At 40.3% G+C, this 19,811-nt stretch overlaps 2 protein-coding genes across 3 annotated transcripts; both read right to left on the reverse strand.

Annotated features, from left to right (window-relative positions):
* Positions 1-582: 582 nt before the first annotated feature.
* hspa1b (heat shock protein family A (Hsp70) member 1B) lies at positions 583-3,704 on the reverse strand (the record flags this gene model as incomplete). Its single annotated transcript, XM_079225924.1, has 1 exon — positions 583-3,704. The coding sequence occupies one exon, from the start codon at positions 3,702-3,704 to the stop codon at positions 1,785-1,787; it is 1,920 nt and encodes a 639-aa protein (XP_079082050.1). The 3' UTR covers positions 583-1,784.
* Positions 3,705-6,085: 2,381 nt separating this feature from the next.
* ahcyl1 (adenosylhomocysteinase-like 1) lies at positions 6,086-19,806 on the reverse strand (the record flags this gene model as incomplete). Of its 2 annotated transcripts, none has more annotated exons than XM_079225929.1 (16): positions 6,086-6,210; positions 6,387-6,465; positions 6,555-6,623; positions 6,810-6,908; positions 7,661-7,755; positions 8,048-8,118; positions 8,298-8,386; positions 8,497-8,560; positions 8,670-8,786; positions 10,295-10,401; positions 10,542-10,636; positions 11,028-11,130; positions 11,242-11,342; positions 12,097-12,240; positions 12,586-12,700; positions 19,615-19,806. In XM_079225929.1, the coding sequence occupies 16 exons, from the start codon at positions 19,804-19,806 to the stop codon at positions 6,086-6,088; spliced, it is 1,665 nt and encodes a 554-aa protein (XP_079082055.1). The 2 variants fall into 2 exon arrangements, with proteins under 2 accessions (XP_079082055.1, XP_079082054.1); XM_079225928.1 differs by having other exon boundaries at positions 12,586-12,694; positions 19,606-19,806.
* Positions 19,807-19,811: the final 5 nt, after the last annotated feature.

Raw genomic sequence — 19,811 nt, forward strand, 5'->3', positions numbered from 1 at the left:
GTGTGTGTGTGTGTGTGTGTGTGTGTGTGTGTGTTTGTTTGTTTGTGAGACTATAATATGTTACCTAATCCGTCTACATTGGGGTATAAGAAGAAAATACAACTAACTGTGCACAATATTTTAATTGTTGTGTACTGTATATGTTGCTATTACATGGATGGTTCAGGTACAGGTGTCAGTGACATGTCCACTCCAGCATGTGAAAAAAAAGGGCTTATTGTTAACCTGACTGAAGGACTAGTAGGCTCCCACTATATAGACTCAATTGGCCTCTACCGGCCTGAACATGTGCCTATGTTTCACTGCATGACAATTACAGACTATTATCTTAAATTAAGCCATTCCATCACTGTTTATATCTGGATTAATGTTAGCCTAGACTTCCAGCTGCAGTTCAACTGAAAGAAACAGGTGAGATTTCCATGAGTAGCCCAAGATTATTATAAGTATTGTTGTTATTATTGAGCAACTGATGTTGCTGACACGAGCCAACAACGCCCCCTAGTGGATCCTTCAGTGAACAACACAAGCAGGGAGACGACAGAACCATTCAGGAGTTAAGAATTGGGCCAATTAGTTGCAGATAAAAAGTGGAAGAGGGAGTGTCCAGTTGATTTAGAAGGCAAAAAAATACCACAGTAAAAAGATGTGAAAGTATCATAAAAAGACGATCTCTGGATATATTTATTTCTTAAATTGTGCATCGTGAGTCTGACATTGTTATAATAGCAATGAGTCGGTGCAACGCTCTCTCAGAGAACGTAAATATGATCAGAAATAAATCCTCAATGTAGGGCTACATATCAAAAGTAAAATAACTAATTGCAGAGTAGAACCTGGTAGTGCTATTTCTGACATATTAGCTCTTGATGCAACCACTGATGATATGTAAACCTACACCAGGTTATGTTGCCTCTTCTCGGGACCTGACAAACAGCTCTTGACATTTCCCTCCCTCTTCCCTCTGTTGGGTTGGTGTCCCAGTATAACTCCTCCCAATTTACACCTGAGGTCTAATCAACCAGATTATTGAAAACACCTGTGTGGGCGTGGAGAGCAAAGTAACAGCTTGACAGTATAGTACAGTGGAGTGCAACTAGGCAATACATGAACATACAAGTGAATATGTAAAGGTAAATAGGCCCCCCTCAAAATTGTACTTCAGCCCAGTAATTGAGTAAATGTACAATTACATTTTACCAGTTAAATTCTAAGGAAAACGACACAAAATGTTATGTTTTCAAAAAAACTTGCTTCTTTTAATTGTTGTGTGTGTCTTGTGTAATACATACATTTGTAAACTATAGATCATATTCCAACACAAGAAAAGGGAAGACCAAAGGATTGAATAGAAATAAAAGCATGGGGAAATTTCCATTCAAGCTTCTTCTTCAAAAACATTCCCTCAATCAAACTTTCCAAGCTCAGAATATATTATTGCAACCAGTAGCCTTAGTCTGCAGAGTGAGTTTGATAAGTACTGGATCTCTTTTCAAGAAGTGAAGATAAATAAAATGGTAGTCTAATTAGTAGAGACTCAAAAATGCAACGCTGTGCTAACTTTTTGAATAGAGAAAAGGCCAAAATTTCAAACAAGTTTCAGATTTTAAAGGTCAACATGTGCAAAACACACTCTGTAAAGTGTGTGTCACAGGAACAAATTAAAGAGCGTTATATCATTTAAAGTATCAATAAAACAAAGGGTGACATCACACCATTTTTGCGACCAAACAACAGTAATACAGTCAAAGTATTTCTGAGAACTAACTGTTGGTATCCATGCTTTAGTCCACTTCCTCGATAGTGGGGCCCTTGGAGCTGCCTCCCGCCTGGCTGCCGCAGCCTCCTGCCGGCGCTGCTCCCTGGTACAACTTGGCCACAACCGGCTTGCACACCTTCTCTAGTTCCTTCTGCTGATGCTCATACTCCTCTTTCTCTGCCAGCTGGTTGTTCTCCAGCCAGGAGATCGTCTGGTTGCACTTGTCAATGACCATCTTTTTATCCTCCTCGCTAATTTTTCCTTTCATGTTCTCATCCTCAACACTGCTCTTCATGTGGTAGGCGTATGACTCAAGTGAGTTCTTTACTGCAATCTTCTCCCTCTGCACATCGTCCTCAGCCTTGTACTTTTCAGAGTCCTGTACCATCCGCTCTATCTCCTCTTTGCTGAGGCGCCCCTTGTCATTGGTGATGGTGATTTTGTTTTCTTTGCCGGTGCTTTTGTCAACGGCGGACACGTTCAGAATGCCGTTGGCGTCGATGTCGAATGTGACCTCCACCTGTGGCACTCCCCGAGGAGCAGGCGCGATACCTGTGAGCTCAAACTTGCCCAAAAGGTTGTTGTCTTTGGTCATGGCTCTCTCACCCTCATACACCTGAATCAGCACACCTGGCTGATTGTCCGAATAGGTGGAGAATATCTGGGTCTGCTTGGAGGGGATGGTGGTGTTTCGTTTGATGAGAGGTGTCATAACTCCACCTGCAGTTTCAATGCCCAGAGACAGGGGAGCCACGTCCAGTAGCAGCAGATCTTGGACATTCTCGGAGGTGTCACCCATGAGGATAGCAGCCTGGACTGCTGCGCCGTATGCCACAGCTTCATCTGGGTTGATGCTCTTGTTCAGTTCTCTGCCATTAAAACAGTCCTGCAAGAGCTTCTGGATTTTGGGAATTCTTGTGGAGCCGCCAACCAAGACGATTTCATGGATCTTTGATTTATCCAACTTGGCATCTTGCAGGGCCTTCTCAACTGGCTCCAGTGTTCCCCTGAAGAGCTCCAAGTTGAGCTCCTCAAAGCGGGCCCTCGTGATGGAGGTGTAGAAGTCGACGCCCTCAAACAGAGAGTCGATCTCAACGCTGGCCTGGGTGCTGGAGGACAGGGTCCTCTTTGCTCTCTCACAAGCTGTACGAAGTCTCCTCACTGCTCTTTTATTGTGGCTGATGTCCTTCTTGTGTTTTCTTTTAAATTCCTCTACAAAGTGGTTGACCATCCGGTTGTCAAAGTCCTCCCCGCCAAGGTGTGTGTCTCCGGCCGTGGCTTTCACCTCAAAGATGCCGTCCTCAATGGTCAGGATGGATACGTCGAAGGTGCCTCCCCCGAGATCAAAGATGAGCACATTGCGCTCTCCTGTTTTACCTTTATCCAGGCCGTAGGCGATGGCGGCTGCTGTTGGCTCGTTGATGATCCTGAGAACATTCAGTCCTGAGATCACGCCGGCGTCTTTGGTGGCTTGCCTCTGAGAGTCATTGAAATAAGCTGGAACTGTGATGACTGCATTTGACACACTCTGTCCAAGGTAGGCCTCAGCGATCTCCTTCATTTTGACCAGGACCATGGAGGAGATTTCCTCTGGGTAGAAGGCCTTGGTCTCCCCTTTGTACTCCACTTGGACTTTGGGCTTTCCATTATCGCTGATCACCTTGAAAGGCCAGAGTTTCATATCAGACTGGACAACGGCATCGTTACACTTTCTCCCGATGAGCCGTTTGGCATCAAAGATTGTGTTGGTGGGGTTTAAGGCGACCTGGTTCTTGGCAGCATCTCCAATGAGCCTCTCGGTGTCTGTAAAGGCCACATAGCTGGCCGTGGTCCTGTTGCCCTGGTCGTTGGCAATGATCTCCACTTTGCCATGCTGGAAAACCGCCACACAAGAATAGGTGGTGCCCAGATCAATGCCAATAGATAGTCCCTTAGCTGAAGACATTTTGCTTGATGCTTTAGAGTTCCTAGAAAAATGAGAAAACATTACATTTTTAATTATGTAGTGCTACACATGAAAGCACTCGTTTAAAATGACTACCATTGATGTCAGTGATCTAACAATAATCAGACAAATGTTACATTTGGAGTTAAAAACATCCTCATTATAATCTAATAAATTGTCTCTACTATGAAAATATAACAAATTTATACACATATTAACTTATTACACTTAGTTAAATGTAATAATACAATTATATTACCCTATTCCATTGGACAAAATATATAATAACATCTGATGTCCAATATCACACTTGAAGTAATTCTAACACCTTTATTATAAATACATACTATAATTCAACTGTTCCTCTAATGCACTCTGAAATTAGTAATGGTGAGTTTGAGTGTTATTTTTAATGGAACAAGTGGACTAAAATAAACCTGAGGATGCCATCACAAATATGTCATTACAGGAAGTCTGCACTGATGTTTCCATTCAAAAATGGGAAAATCAATTGCTACTTACTTTCAGCGATGAGTTCTCTGTTGCTCAAAGATGTTGAAGGATCTTAGAGTTTCCTCGTTGGCAGCTTGTTGCCTCTGTATGCTTCTTCTTAAACTGATGCCTGAACAGACTCGGGCCCTTTGCTTTTATAGTTGTGCCATGCAGACTTCCAGAAGCTCCCAGATCCCCCGCCCCCCCCTCTCCTTCGGGCTCAGTGACTCCACTGTTAATATTAGCAACTAATGCAGCTGGCCTGGTGCGAGAGAGACGGAGACTATTCTGGAACGGGACAGCAGTTTGACGCTTGGCCAGCAGGGCTTACGGCGAGGGAACGCAATGTAGAGAATGTAGCACTAAGGAACATTGGGGGGGGGGGGCGGGGGGCAGTGTTATCAGTCATGAATACAAACTTTTTCCCCTCAAAAATGGAAACATACACTGCAACCACTGACCTCAAGAGGCCTTTCGGTTAAAAGACATTTTGACATGTTTAAAGTTACTTTTCTCTGTTAAAAGAAGTTGTTTTATTGCTGATTTAATGAATTATTTTTACATACATTGTATACACTTATGCTTTTTGATGACATAAAACTTTACTTTAGGTGACCCTATTGGATCAAATTAAGACAGCGACAATCATATGGCAAACATAAAAGTCTAATATATTTTCTCAACACAGCTCAAACATTGCAGTTATTTTTAATACCAGAAGCAGTGAAAGGAAGTCATTAAACGCACCACTAATAGATGTGGTTTCACAAAAAAGGAATGTTTATTTAATTAAGGTCAGTGCTGATATTTATTACGTGTTGTAAATGATTTAAAAGGCACATTCATACTATGGCCTCAAAGGTATCCAGTATCCAAGTATCCAGTCGAACCACTTAATAATCGACCTCGCTGCAGTCAGAGAAACAGATCCCTGCTGGAATCTCAGTGAGCCAATGGAAACTTGATATTAAAGAAAGAAAATTGTAGTAGTTTGAAAATCTTTTACTCGTCAACCTTTTCAGTTCTTCTTTTTTAAGAACGCACACAGCGTGTTATCTTTAAAATAACAGAACATCTTCATCTGTCAGCACATAAAACATCCCTTTGGTTTAAATTTATTCAGGTGAAGCTTTTCAATCAACTTTTCACAGACTATTACATTTTTATAATAACCAAAAAGTGTTATATTTAATCACTGTACTTAAATAATTAAAAAAGTGTGACTGGATGATACCTTTTTGGGCATGTATGCAGATACCATTCAATGAGATTATTTAATGAATGTAAAACAAACATTTCTAAAATAATGTACATTGGAATACAGACTCTGTTATGGTTCAGGCCAAACCCTGGCTCGTGGAATGTACTAATAAAATCTTGATGTCATCGACAGACAAAACATACATGGTATCTGTTCCAGTGTTACAGCCATCTTTTGGCACTGTGCATAAATAGGATAAACAAACAAATCAACAACTTTGTGATCTAGCAAAAGACGCATTAGCAACTAAATAAGCACATACACATGAAAGCATACAAGCAGCTTTTCTCTCAAACACGTGACAAGACATGTAACATGTTAGTTGGTTATACATTGTATGTTTCCTACACGTCTTATTCTTCATATTTAACACTATGTCCGAAGTGCTATTAATAAGTTACATTCAGCATAGTTAAAATAATTCCTCCATTTTGTAGCAATTTACAAAACAAAATAGATATCTCTGTTTATCCCAGGACTGTTGTGTGCTGAGGATCACAGCATCAGACGCTGTCATTAATACCTGTGAACAAAATACAGTGTTATTGCACACATGTGAATACATCATAATTATATATGATGCAAGACTACTATACATTGTAAGATATATGTATGTATATGGTGAAATCTACCTGTAATAATTAGGTTTGAAGGGGCCGTTCTTGTTGAGACCCATGTACTTGGCCTGCTCGTCAGAGAGCTCTGTCAGGTGGGCATCAAAGTTTGGTAGGTGCAAACTGGCCACATACTCATCTGGAAGGAAAAGGAGACCGATTGGAATCTAAACTGTCTGGAAAGATATTTGTTCTTGTGTAGTCACAAGGTGGCAACAATGAGCAACAAACAGGCTTTTTAAACTGACGTATATGATTATTCTTATTCTAAATCTATTAATCAAAAATATAAAACAAAGCAGATTTCTTTCTTACCCATCTTCTTGGGCAGGAGATAGACATCCTGTTTGTAACGCCCCTCTGGAGCGTTGAACAACTCAATCAGGGCCAGGGCCTTCAGACAACACAGAGCACACAGAATGAGTTTCAGGAAACTACATGTTTAAAGTGTCGGTGAAGGGCTCCACAGAGAGAACTACTAACCTGAGTTGTGGCAGTGATGGACAACACAAACGTAGGCACTGTGGAGCAGCTCAGGTTTAAGAGGCGGCCCTGAGAAATAACAAAGCACATACTGTACATGAACTTCACTGTAGATATCTCAATATCTAAACACCAAAATATTTTAGTTTAGTTAAGAGGGTAAGAGTATGAGTTTAAAAAAGATGTGCCCAAACTCATCTTAAGATTTTAAGAGCCCCAGTTTTGCACAAGTGTAGCACTGTAGAGGTGCATTACCTCTGCAAGCAGAACAACCCTCTTTCCATCGGGCCAGATAATGTGGTCCACCTGAGAGCGGACCCTCTCCCAGGTCAGCTCAGGGCTGCGCAGACTCGCCTGAACAGATAAAACACAGGTCAGTCAGAAGAATACAGGTAGAAGAACAAAGGTCGGCTAATTTAATGCAACACAAAGGGTGTCATCCATGTGTTAACATTCAAACAATTCAAACAAAGCAGAGCGGAACATAGAATTAACGTTTAAACAATAAATTAAAAAGAGATACAACTGTCACAATTCATGGAAATGAATCATCTAGTCTAAAATATATAGGAATCAAAAAGGCATGTTTGTCAAAGACAGGCAAAGATTTAGACTAGATTTTAGATTTTGGCACCTAAAACCTGAGAGGGTATTATGAGGAATTAGGCCTGATGTGTTTTTTTGTCTAATGAGTATATTCGGTCTCAAAGAACAGGATTTTGTACATACGGGTTGAATGTGTTACGATCAGCCACAGACTGACACAACACAATATTAAGAGATGGAAGATAGTTTATACTCTGTTTTGAAAATTGTTTTTGAAAAATGAGGCTGAAAAAAATACAGTAGTACGTTTGTTTTGAACGTAAGAATGAATATAGTATTTCGCAAAGGATGACGATAATTTATGGTTATCTCTAGATCACATGGCTGATCACTACTTTGGATAAGGAAACCGGAAACAGCCTCAGACGCCACACTGATAGAATCAAGAAAGCCAAAAGCGCGACGGTACTGGAGAGAAGTGCAACATATTTAATTGTGTTGCATTGAAGCTCCCACTGGTCTGCATCTTTAACACTCATACAATTAAGAAGACACATTACCACATCAATCTCAGTATTGGAGTGTCCCATATTGCAGACGATGCAACCATTCTTCATTCGGTCCAGCTGTTCTCTAGTGACGACATTCTTGTTACCTAGAAAAAAGAATAAAAAAACATAATGTGATTTGTAAACAGAGTCACTGTCAGAGCACTAGTGAGAGTGGGTCAGTATTGCACTACTTTCTGTTATAATAATGGATTTACAGCTACATCTAAATTGGGATTGGGATTACAGACTCAAAAATATTTTTATTTTTCAGATGTAAAGTCTGTTTTTGACCCAGAAACCTAAACTGGGATATTTAAATAGGGCACACTTTTGTTTGCTGGAACACTATGATTTTCAAAGCAGAAGTAATGGATGCCACTGCATGGGGCACAGTACCAGTGCAAGTTATCACCACGTCCATCTGCCGGATGACTTCACTCAATTTGACCACTCGGAAGCCGTCCATGCTGTGTGGATCACATACAGATGCTATCATTAGCTTAAGCTGCACAAACACTGTTAACACAACTTAAAACACATGATGGTAATAAATTGGCTTTTTGGAATCACAGCTAATCTGATGCACAACATAGAGACAGTGGAGCACAACATGGAGCCGTGCTGAATGGTAATGTTAGTGACTCACCATGCCTGCAGGGCACAGATGGGGTCGATCTCTGTGATGCACACAATGGCTCCAAGAGCCTTTAGAGCAGTGCAGCAGCCTTTCCCAACCTACACACCACAGGACGAGGCAACAGTTGTAAACAGAAATCTACAGTGAAAATTAAGTCGTTCCATTAAAAGTGAGATTTTTAAAAGTCTGAAATCAAAGAATGATTTACCTCTCCATAACCACAAACGACAACTTGCTTGCCTCCAAACATGATATCTGTGGTCCTCTTCAAACTGGCAGAGACAAGATGACACAGACTTTTATCTATTTGCCCGACTGAAGCACAGAAAACAAAAGTTGGCAAATAATGGCTAACTCTCTGGATGATTTAATTCTCCTCACCCATCCAGGATGGATTCACGGCAGCAGTAAAGGTTGTCAAATTTCTGCTTGGTGACGGAGTCATTAACATTCATGGCCGGGACACACAGCTTTCCAGCCTTAGACAACTGGTACAATCTGAGAGGACACATGAGGAAACATGCTCAGGCACACGCAACACACATGCACAGATCCACAAACAAACTGAGCTGAGCGCAACTTTACGCTCTCCGGGGCTTCTGGCTAATTCATTCCATTGATAGTTGCAGTCCAGCTCTTCCGGGTTTCTCAAATAGGCTCCAGTCAAATCAGGCCAGTGACCTTTTCAATCTACAATGTCAGTATGTATTAATACTACTATGACTTATATAACTACTTTTGATACTGTTTGTGCTGACACTGTATGTGTCATTCACTTTTCAGCTCCATATGAAGGACAAAATAATGTAAAGACCTTGTGGAGAAGAAGCAGCTTAACTTTAATCGGTTAACAACAGTGAGCCTTATTAAGGTTTTCATTATCTATCTATCTATCTATATATATATATATATATATATATATATATATATATATATATATATATATATATATATATATATATATATACACACTGTATATATATATATATATATATATATATATACACACAATAAAACAATAATCAGAACTCCAACAATGCTAAATTATATTGTATAGCGGTGTTGAAATTCTTGAAAACATATGCTAAACACAAACTGCACTGACAGAAGAGGGACAGCAGTCACATGATCAAACTACAGTAATTTGGATATATACATTATGAAAGAGGTTAGAAAAATTAGATTAAATGGCATGAAACCTTACATGATCCACCTTTGTTTGCAATGGCAAACAGTTTCTCTAAATATCACATCCTTATTTATAACGTGTTTACATTGTTTTATCTACCTTCTTTAGTTCAGTGTTAATGGGAGAGAAAATAACCATAAAGTAACTCCTGGGGTTTGATCAATACTAATAACTCAAAATATATTGCCACAGTCTCTATAATGTATAGTCCATTACGAGCTGTCATAAGCTGTGCCACAATTTATTGGTGGCTGAAAGATCAATTCTATTATTCTGACAGTGCTGACTTTACTCATCAAATAGAGTGCCTGAGTTAACATTCAAAACCAATCCCCCCCTAGGGGGGCAGACTGAGCGATTGTTATATAAAACTGTAAATCATAATCATAATTCATTTACTCATAACTAGCAACATATATATAATGATATTTACACATCTGAACAAAATCTCACATGTGTATTTTATTATAACACCAAAATTATTAAAATAACCCTATTGGTTACAGAGATACACCCTTTTTATTTTGGGTATGCAATTTTCGAGCAGAGGCCTAAAAATAGGTTGGTTTACAAAGAGGTATATGGTGGCAAAATCAAATATAACATTATATATATATATATATATATATATATATATATATATATATTTATTTATACGTATATATATATATATATATATATTTATACGTATATATATATATATATATATATATATATATATATATATATATATATATATATATATATATATATATATATAATATTTCCTTCCTTCCTTTAAAACCTCCACAGTCATCAAATCTAAGCCCCATCCCACCTGTGCACTCCAGTCACGCTCTCCTCCACGATGCCCCGAACTTTCTTGAAGACACTTGGATACTTCTTGTAGACCCAGTGGGTTAAGTCTCCACCATCATCCAAGATCTAAGAGAGAACACGGCAGGATTCACAGCATGAATGATAACCACCACACAATCTATGATAGCGTAGTAGAACCCAGAGATAGAACAGATAACAGTCCAAGATTTAGTGTTGAGTCCATCATGCGATTGACAGGTTGCTACCATATTAGCTTGCCAGCCCTCCGTGTTGACACAGCGATCGATGCACCACCAGAAGTCGTCCTCTGACTCGCCCTTCCATGCAAACACAGGCACCCCTGCAGGAAACAAAACAGACACACCTGATAGCAAAGAGAGACAGCAGAGGAGAGGGGGACTGGCCAGGTTGCATGAGCAACACGTCTATCGGGGGGATATTACACAGGGAACGCACATGCACCGGATTTACACAAGATCAAAAGTAAATGCACCATTGTTCAAGGCATTGTAGATGCCCATTATAGTTAATGCGTAGACCTAGCTATTATGTTATTACTAGTGTTTTAATTGTCCGAAATATATATGTTATACTTGTTAATCTAAAAACCATGTCTATACTTATAATAACTGATAATGGTGATGGTTCTTCTGGTCATTGATGAGCTGACTGATGAGATTTAGCTGCAAACCAAGTTGCAAGAAAACGTTTCAGAGAGGAGAGACTCGTACCTGTTTCAGCGAGAGCAGCAGACACTTCATTTTGAGTGGAGTAGATGTTGCAGGCAGTCCAGCGGCACTGGGCCCCGAGGGCTACCAGAGTCTCAATCAGGACCTGAGAGGGAACGACAAAAAATACACAGCTACATGAACCAGTAGCGGAGGTAAAGGAGAGAAGCACAGAACCATCACAGTGATCTGCAGAGAACAGAATGAGAGGACGTACTGCAGTCTGAGCAGTGATATGGGTACAGCCCACTATCTTCGCCCCAGCCAATGGCTTCTCCCCCTGGGCTCTCTTCCTCAAGGAAATCAGGGCTGACATGTCTGGGGAGGAACCGATTGAGCACACGTTAGTGGAAGCTGAGAGGACGTAAAGGTCAGGCTTTGTTTTGGGAGAGAAAAGAATGATGGGAAGTTTTGAAGGTAAAAACAAACCCACTTTCTACGATGTGGATTTGCAGTGAATGGCTATACAATGGAGACTGATTAAACAATAATGTCATCAGCTGTTGCCACCCTGGCTTTAAGCCTGAAGAACACTCATCCAGTACGCATGACTACATATCACTCACACGGGAAATGTAAACAACCAGGGAGATAGACTTGCAGCCTTGGAGTATACAAAAAACAACAGATGAGACGGGGGAAGAGGTAAGAGAAGAAAATAGGTAAGAAGTGATGAATAGAACTGAGAGAAAGAGGGCCGATCATGTTTCATGAATAATATTGACACTGCCTCAGCCTTGGGTCATAAACTATTTTGAAATCAGGAGGAGAGGGCTGTTATCAAATAGTGACAAAGCAGCGAAACAGATGCCATGGGACACATATCTGTGAGTCATAACAGGTAGCACAAAGCTCTCTTTGCATAAATGGTAAGGATGGCAAGTCTCTTATCTGACTAAGTCAAATAAAATCACAAAAACAGTGAAACCAACTTTTAAGATTGAAACAGTATGGCCAGGAGTGAAAGGGATTTCATAAGAAATACTATAGAGATTCTCAGCAAAAAATGTAGAAATTAAAATTTTTTAAAAAGAATCAATACGCTTTCAAACACCCGTCGGATCAGATATACCTTGTTCTGCAATTTCTATTTCACGGCGGCCAAATTCGGCCTGCTTGATGTTCTTCACACAGAAGTCACTGCCGCTGTGGGTGTTGACCTGGGCTTTGTCCCGGGGGGAGGTTTCATCATCGGAGCTGTCGGTGTAGGACGCAGCTGTGAGAGGGAGAACACAAAGGTCACTTATTGTGGAATATCATGCTAAAGAGACAATTATGAAATATATACTTAAAATCCAATGCGTGCAGGGTGGAGCTTATATGGTAATGGTTGATAGCAATATTTCAAACATATATTATAAAAAGCAATGGGTGTACAACTTCATTCCAAAAGATGATAAAAATGACTTAAAAATAGACACATAAAATCAGTTAAATCAAATTTACAACACAAAGTATAACATTTGCAGTAAGCTTCTATATCAACAGCAAGCGTTTACAGTCGCTGTCGGTCTGTAAAACTACAGCAGGTGATTTAACATCTCATGGAGGTGAGCAGCACCTGAGCTGTAGCTGTCTGTGGAGGACTGCGAGATGGAGCGAGAGAGGGAGCGGCGACCAGCTTTGGTGGGGTACTTGCTGAACTCTTGTTTGTCCTCAGTGTTCGCAAACTGGATCTGGAAAGAACCAGAACAAAATGGTGCACGAGGTAAACATAAAAGGTAAACAAAATCCAGATATTACTGACTTAGCGTGAGGACTTTTATTCTCTCTGTATGCACTGATTAAGTGTCAAAAATAAAAGGACAATCATCATCACACCTGAACACACTCAGTTATATGCTTTAGGTTATTTGTTCACAGTATTTTATATTTGGACTCATTTTGCTGATTTCACCTTTAAAACGCTCCTTTTTAAAAGGTAAGTCACCTGAGTCTGTTTCAGTAAATCACAGGTGGGTCAGGAAGAAGGGAGCTGTGGCATATTTTTAGATGCTGCCCTCCCGCTCTGTGATTTAGGCTTTGTTAAAAAACATAGGCTTCAGTTGTTGGTGTGGTGCATCGTGTCAACCCGACCCTTCAAAGGGCCCAAGATCAAAGACCTGGAAACACATCGAGTGGATCAGCACACAGCGAGCTCGGCTATTTTCTTGACAGGCCCGAAACAGACTTAAAGTCTCACCTGTCCAGTCTTTGGGGCTACTCGACCAAACAACAGAAGTTGATGCAATTTTAAAATTTTTGCAGAAATACTTTTATTTACACACGTAGAAGTCCAGGTGGCTAGCTTCTACTTTGCTTCCACCTGGCACTGTAAATAAATAGGCCTGTAAGACATAGCTAGATGATGTACTCTGCATTTTACTGAAATAGGAAGCCTGCAGATGGGTTTCAAGTCTTAACCTCATAAATGTTCTTTAGTTTTAGCTTTGGCTTGAATTGTTCTGTTCCGGGACTTCACATCACATTTGGTGAACACTGATGCACAAATGCTTTCCGACCGCTGCCGGCAACAGATCCACGACTGCATGTTGAGCAACATTATTTCGCATGAATAAAACGGTTCACCAATGCTACCTTGAAAGCCTGATGTTGCTGTTGGTGTTGCTGCACGTGTTGCCACGCTCAAACTTTCTGTCAACACTGTATCATGTCACAACATCGTATAATGGCATACAATGAAGAGGGGTGAACTTTTAACGTGCACATTCACACATTCTTTTATTGATGTGTCCTTCTGCTTTCCTTCATTATTTCCTTGTCATCACTGCTGAGTGATAATGTCTTGATTGCTGTCATAATATTATGTATTTATATTGATGGTTTACTTGTGCTTTAATGGCTGGAGGAGGTTCCACGCCCCTGAAACCCATTCAAAGGCCTTCTTGTTGCTTACACTATCTAATTCCTGAAACAACTATGTTTCTTTATTGGTAGTGTTAGAGGCTATCTTTACATTTCTTCACAGCTTTGTTCTCCTCAGTGATAACTCCATTCAATTATCTTTCATAGTGACATTGCTGTGGGATTTCCTTGTTCTCTTATTTTAAACGTCCATAGAATGTGTTTGGACTTAAAACTAGCGTGCAGGCCATCAGAGTTGACACAACACACTGAGGATAAATCCGGGAACACATAAATGCCAGACTGACAACAGTGAGTTGGGTAACATTTGAGTAAGATGTGCAGTGCACACATGACCACCAGCCCACAACCGTGACCTATAGTGGAAGCTTAGTGTTAATGATTATGACACAAAAGAGTAATCAACATTTAGGCAATGTTATATGTAAAGATATGATCTGCTCTGTCAAAGATAATAGTGAGAGGAGTGTAAGCTCACAGCTGTGCTGAACTAGCGTGCATGACTCAGTTCCCTGGTAGTCCACACACACGGTAGCGGAAGCCGAGGTGGAATAAATAAAGCTCATATGGTCATCACCAACTTTTGTGATCTCTAAGAAAAATAGCTTCACACACCACACTCCTTCTGCCTTATGAGACAAAAAAGGGTAGGTTTTCACGTACTTTTTTTACGACTAATGTGCCATTCGTTCAGAAAGAAAGTAGCTGTAGCATTAATGGCTACAACAGTAGTAACTTTATTTGCTGAGTGTTTGTATCTCAAAGCCCCTGTTTCCGATGAGCAATGATACCTTCAACATCTACTGCGTCAGTATAACGAAACTCAAGAAGCTTGTGAGACAGTTTGAACTGAGATCTCTACATGTCTCTGTTTTTACAACTTTGGTTGTGCTCTCTCTCATGCACCTGTAAAAAAGTTAGTTTTTGCACAGTCTCTTAAATTTCTGTATCCCCCCCACCCCCCAAAAAAAACCTGAGACTGCTTCTCTTGTGGTTAAAGCATTAGGGAAAACAAGATAATCTGATTAATGATGAATTATTCATCATTCATCATTCTGTTTTGGGTCCTCTTAGACAGTAAACTATACCAGAAGTGAGCTCTATGACTAACCTTGGCCTTTTAAAGGAGAATATTGACTTCTACCTGCATTTCAGCTCAAATATTGGGTTGCAATTAACAGAGAACCACTTCTGTGTAGTCTGCATTGTTGCATAAGATAAATAATCATTTTACATAACTGCCAAAACAAGAACACTATATGACATGCCAAAAGTAAATGTGGCACACGTGTGTTGTGGATCAGCAGTATCTATAAGAATCAGTGTGCTGGGTGAGTTCCCGGTGATGCATTAGTAGCGACTCACCCTTTCTCTCCCGTGCCCATGTTTGTGTGCCATGGCTGCCAGTCACTCTCCAGTTCTCTAGCCTGCCTTGCTGTGTGTGTCCTCTGTGTGATGGGACTAGGTGTCCCTGATGCTATTATCCCAGAACACTCCCAGGCAGAGCCAGGGGGAGGTTCCCACCTATTATCGAGATTTGTAATGGCCAACCTGGAGAGAGAGAGAGAGAGAGCGAGAGAGCGAGAGAGAAAGAGAGAGTTATCTCTCTTCCTCTCTCTCTCTCTCCCCCCCTCTCTCTCTCTCTCTCTCTCTCTCTCTCTCTGCCCTTGACAGCCAGCTGCTAAAGTCGGTATGTTGTATTTTATGATTTACGCTTTTTAAGTCCTGAGAGAGCAAATGTTGGAAGATTCAGATTTGTACGTATAGACACAAACAATAAATAGGAACAGAAAAAAAAACATCAAATACACACAGAAAAAAAAAACACATCTGCTGCAGCTTTTACTTTCAGGCTGTACTCCTGATTTGGACTGCTGAATGAAAGGGGATTGACAGGAGGAATTAAACCCTGTTTCCATTAGCCTTTAGCTGCATCAATAAGCGGCCCATCCAGTCCCATCCTACGGCTAAAAATAGCCTTTCTCTCTTCGATAACAGGCCAGGTCACAGACTTAATCTGTGGTGTGACTGTCAGTCGGGAGTGTAAAGGGTTCAATATGGGCCTGGCATAAGGTGATATTAACTACTTAGCCAGACACCACTAGTACTCTACAGCGCCATCTAACAGAGAAGACATCCAGTCTAATCCACACAGATCTTTGTATACCGACTACAGAGTTCAACAAGTCAAAGACAGGAGGGGAGGAGTATTTTTTTCTCGGATTTAACTGAGGACAAATGGTGTAGACAGTAAAGCAGTGGGGTGCAACAGGTGTGAAGTTCCTCAGACAGATGTAGCTCTTCATGTGTTCTGCAGAGGCGCCTGTTGAGATCAGCGCTTGCATGACGGATTACAGTGTTGTGAAAAAAACACACAATGCTAATCCTTCCTTCAGAACTATGTGACCTTTCCCAGAAACTACAACTTCTACGTATTACCATACACCTAAATCGTCAATGAATATGTATAACAGATAACCCACAACCATATCTCATGAACATCATCTGCAATACCAATACCATGTTGTTCCTACAATTGTAAAATGAGAAAAGAGAAAGAATGCTGATAACAAATACTGTAGTTGAACTCGAGGGATCCTTTTTAAATACCAAAAGACAAACTAAGAACATAGCTGGGAAATGATAAAACAAGTCAGTATGGATGTGTTATATTTCTCATCTTATGGTGACTTTTCCCTCAGTGTTAATATGTATCACAGTACTATACTTGTGTGGACTGCGGCAGGCTGATTTTCAATGAACACTAGAAAGAAACTGTTGTTAGGTTTATTTTTTTGATCATATAGCTAGTTTGAAGCCACATCATTTACTGTACATGTCACCACAAGAATATTTTTATTTAGACCTTCACAAAACTGGCAGACTAACAAGATGAGATAGCAAAAATGAGGTACAATCCTTTCTCTTTTTTTATCTATGTAAAACAGCCCACAGGGGTCAGATAAAAAGGATGATGATGCATGAACAAATTCACAGTGAGTAAGTTCAGTTCCCAGTGGGGCGTATTGTGTAACTGCTGGATGGATTGAGAGAGAGAGAGAGAGAGAGAGAGAGAGAGAGAGAGAGAGAGAGAGAGAGAGAGAGAGAGAGAGAGGAGGTGGAGTAGTGGTGTTCTTTGACTCTCTCTCACACACACTCACACGCACATGCACACTTCATTTTGTAGCATTGATTGTTTTCGTTCGTGGCCCCTCTCAGTAGATTATGTGACAATGTCCATCAGACATGGATGGAACGCTTCTTTTTCCTTCATATTTTCTAGGATTTAAATTAGTTTTATCTTTTTTTTCCAATCATTTTCAGTATTTGTTTTATTTATTCATTGTTTCCATGCAAACAGGTGGCTCCGTTTGACACCAGGCTCTCACATTTATTCATAACACACTGCTTTGTTTTCATAAGCGGAGTGCACATTCCTACCATCCAATATGTTTTCAATCGGGCTCCCCGAGGCGACTCGCGGTCCACACGTTATTGCCTCGTCAGACAGGGGGTCTGAGCTAATATTCTGAAGTTTGTAAACCCCGCTGCTGGGAATATAGATATGTGTATTATGCTGATTATTTTGTCCACCTCTTGGACATCAGCCTACTTCAACTTTGAAACAATCAAATCACAAATGCAGCTACACAAAACATATCATTTTGAATGTACACTACTGACTTGTAACAATAAGTGGTACCTCTACAGTTAGAGAGGTTCACTCAAATTGCAGGTGATTTTTACAGCTGTGTTTATTTGTTTGTTAGTTTATTTAACAGGGACCATACCACACAACTATTGTCAAACAGGACAAGCAATAAAGCCTACAGGAGAAACTCAGCATTTTGCTTCAATGGGACTGTCTGCTTGTGATTAATTAACTTCCTCTGCCACTGCAATGTTCTTGTGCTGGGTACATGTCATTGTGACTACTAAGATTTATCTTTACCACATTTCATAAATGTGTAATGCTTGTGACTGAATTATATGCAAACTATTGTTGTTTTCTGGCAACAATACAGAAGTACAAAGACGTCACACACATCTCAAAGTGTGTAATAAAGCAAAGGAATCATGATCAACATAAAGCACACAGCATCAAGAGGCGTGGCGACCGCTCCTGCATGTGAGATTTAAAATGTTCATGAATTTTAGCATTCGGTCCCAGAATAGCAGTTGTGTCACAATCCCTGTGTAATTATGTAATGTGTCACGTAGAACCCAACTGATACCGACATTGTGAGGCTGGTATCAAGATTGTAGTGATAGTGAACATAGCAACCCGTTTTGTACAGCTTCAATGGAATTATTACAATAAATATAAATATCTATATGAATAAAAGCACAAATCAAATTAAAGAAAATTCTGGATATCTGCTGACAAACATGCCAGTATAGGCATGGGCATAGGCCATAATATCGAGACATGGCATAATATTTCATCAGTTGTGTGTGTCAAACACAAACAAAGCAAATCCGTAAGAAGGACCGGTGTCACAAGTTAAAGGTCACCTTGAGGGATAGAAAAATTTCCCTCAATTGAGATGGCAAACTTAACAATAGCATGGTATGAAAAATAAAATCCACTGTCTGTTCCATGTTAATCTGCTGCCTGCTGCCAGCTGTAAGACATTGTGGTGGATCTGTAATGAGCAGTCATCTCAAGGGAGTCTTTAATTCTGATGATTGTTCTGTGCCGCTCTGTGATTGCCAAGACGTTTAAGGCATCCTCTCACAGGGCCTTGTGCTGCGAATACCTTTCTGTTATGCTGTTCATATTAATAATAACTGTAGTGCCCACACACACACACACACACACACACACACACACACACACACACACACTCCTGAACAATAATATATTCTCTCTCTCTCTCTCTCTATATATATATATATATATATATATATATATATATATATATATATATATATATATATATATATATATATATATATATATATATATATATATATATATATATATATATATATATGTATATATACCCGATTATTTTTTACAAATGAAATCTCCCTGACCCACCTTCAACAAAATCAAAGTTCTGTGATGGCAATTCATTCCCTTCATAAAGCAAAGCCCACCCCTCATGTAACACCTCATATGTCTAAGCTCAGGTATGTTAGGCCATGTATTACTTCACTTTTCAGAGGCCTTAAATCAGAGGTTTAAGAGCTCAACTTGGCTTTTAGTTGTTTCCTGCCGACAGGATGTGACATGATGTCGACATTGTGATTTACATAAACAGGAAGGCTGCATGAAGGCAGGTTTTAACAATAATCCAAATTATATGAAAGCCCTTTTGACATAATATGCTGTAGCCAGTAATAACATACTAAAAGCAACCAAAAGCAAAGATTAGAGATATACCACAAGTGACGGCTTTGCTTGGTGGTCTAACTTCTTAAATTATATAGTCGCATATGAACAACATAAATGTTAAATACAATTGTTCACGTCGCAGCTCTGCTCGGGATGGAGAGTGTGACACTGCAGCACCACACGTAACGAGGCATCAGAGCTGAACTAACCTCCCTGCTGTCTCTCTGGTGGTTTATGAATAAATACATGGCAATTCAACACACAGTACATTTACTGGTGCTTCTCTGCATAACAATGCTGCTGTGTCCTCCACGCATGTGCCTGCAGACAGTACAGTCTCTCCGCCCGGTGGCACTGAGTGATGGCGAGCATCACGTTTCTTACCTTCTTGACGGATTTCAGCGTGGGGACTGCGGTGAACGCGGCGGAAGGCATTTCCCCGACGTTCATGTTCACATCGCTGCTGTTCTTGCTGACGGTTAACGCCGAATATTTTTCCGCGACGTTTTCGGTCTCCTTGACATATTTCGTGGCTTGTTTCACCTCCGCCTTGCTGTCCACAACCGAGTCGGTCATCGCAT

Source organism: Taurulus bubalis (assembly GCF_910589615.1).
Source record: "Taurulus bubalis genome assembly, chromosome: 11".
Lineage (NCBI taxonomy): Eukaryota > Metazoa > Chordata > Actinopteri > Perciformes > Cottidae > Taurulus > Taurulus bubalis.